This window comes from Rhinopithecus bieti, unplaced genomic scaffold (assembly GCF_001698545.2).
Source record: "Rhinopithecus bieti isolate Rb0 unplaced genomic scaffold, ASM169854v2 scaffold_41257, whole genome shotgun sequence".
In the NCBI taxonomy this organism is placed as follows: domain Eukaryota; kingdom Metazoa; phylum Chordata; class Mammalia; order Primates; family Cercopithecidae; genus Rhinopithecus; species Rhinopithecus bieti.
Genome location: NW_016816833.1, coordinates 221,834 through 223,241, shown reverse-complemented (window position 1 = coordinate 223,241; position 1,408 = coordinate 221,834). Strand labels below are relative to the sequence as shown.

At 36.6% G+C, this 1,408-nt stretch overlaps 1 protein-coding gene across 1 annotated transcript in view; it reads left to right on the top strand.

Annotated features, from left to right (window-relative positions):
* The window catches only part of LGR4 (leucine rich repeat containing G protein-coupled receptor 4), a 112,613-nt gene that overhangs the window by 100,762 nt on the left and 10,443 nt on the right, over positions 1 to 1,408 (top strand). Inside the window, 2 exon segments of the mRNA XM_017855301.1 lie at positions 195 to 260; positions 1,033 to 1,104. Of these exon segments, the coding sequence (XP_017710790.1) occupies positions 195 to 260; positions 1,033 to 1,104 (138 nt within the window).

Below are 1,408 nucleotides of genomic sequence, written 5' to 3'. Positions count from 1 at the left end.
GGTCTCTTAGGCTTATTGTATCACAGAGATATTTGAAAAGTTGACAAGTCTTAGGAAAAAATAATTGCTTTTCTTATTCAGGCATATCTCTTTATTAGTTATCTTAACTCTGCTTTCAATGCTTCTGAGTACCACTCTTTTAATATAATATTCTGATAACATAGCATTAATTTGTTAATTTCCATTGTTTTAAGGGACTTGTCTTACAACAATATAAGAGACCTTCCAAGTTTTAATGGTTGCCATGCTCTGGAAGAAATGTGAGTTGGTCTTTGACTTACTCCTTTTGCTGTGGTATATTGTTTGTTGAGCATTTCCTATTTTTAATAGATGGCTTTAATAGTAAGAAATTAGAAATTCCTGTAATCAGATGTTCCCATACATAACATGTCAAATTGAACCAGATGTATTCATGCAAGCAGCATGTATTAGGCACTTACCTATCAGGCATCCCGTGAAACACTATGCGGGGGAAGTTGGTGTTTTTTAAAAGAAATAGAAAACGAAAACTTGTCCAGCTATTGAAGGAAACCAGACATGCATGCCAGTTCCCATGATGTCCTGTGTTGGACAGTTCTGGTGGAAGTTGGCCAGGAGACGGGAATAGGGAGGCATCAATTCTCCCATTTTGACTCTATTTAGTCCTGTAACTTTATTCCTGTGGTATTTGTTATAGTTGTGTTGTCTTTTGTTCCCTTTCTCCCTGCATCATCTTCCTTCTCTTATGCCTGAGTGGGATTGATGGGGGAGTTTAGATAGCATACCAGTTAATTCCCAGTATAATACGCAATGAAATACCAATTAGTCTGTTTCATTTTATAGATGAGAAAAGGGCAGTTCTCTTTCAACAAGATCACTGTTACAGAAGAATAGTTATTTAAACTTACAAAAAACTCAACTAAGAAATGTTACAATGTTATTTTTCAAAATAGAACGTAACTTTTTTCTCTCTCTATCCCCTCCTCTTTCCTCCTCCTCCTGCTCTCTTCTTCGTCTTTGTCTTCATCTTCTTTCTTCTTCTTTTTTCTTTAGTTCTTTACAGCGTAATCAGATCTACCAAATAAAGGAAGGCACCTTTCAAGGCCTGATCTCTCTAAGGATTCTGTAAGTTTGTCTATGATTATTAAAGACAATAAGTTTTTTCCAAGCTATGTTAGTATGTTGTTATGATTTCCATGTTACTAGATATACTTAAAGATATAATTTTAATTTCAGCCTGAACAACATGGTGAAACCCTATCTCTACTAAATACAAAAAATTAGCCAGGCGTGGTGGTGAATGCCTGTAATCCCAGTTACTTGGGAGACTGAGGCAGGAGAATCGCTTGAACCCTGAGGTTGCAGTGAACTGAGATTGCGCCATTGCACTCCAGCCTGGACAAGAAGAGTGAAACTCCGCCTCAAAAAA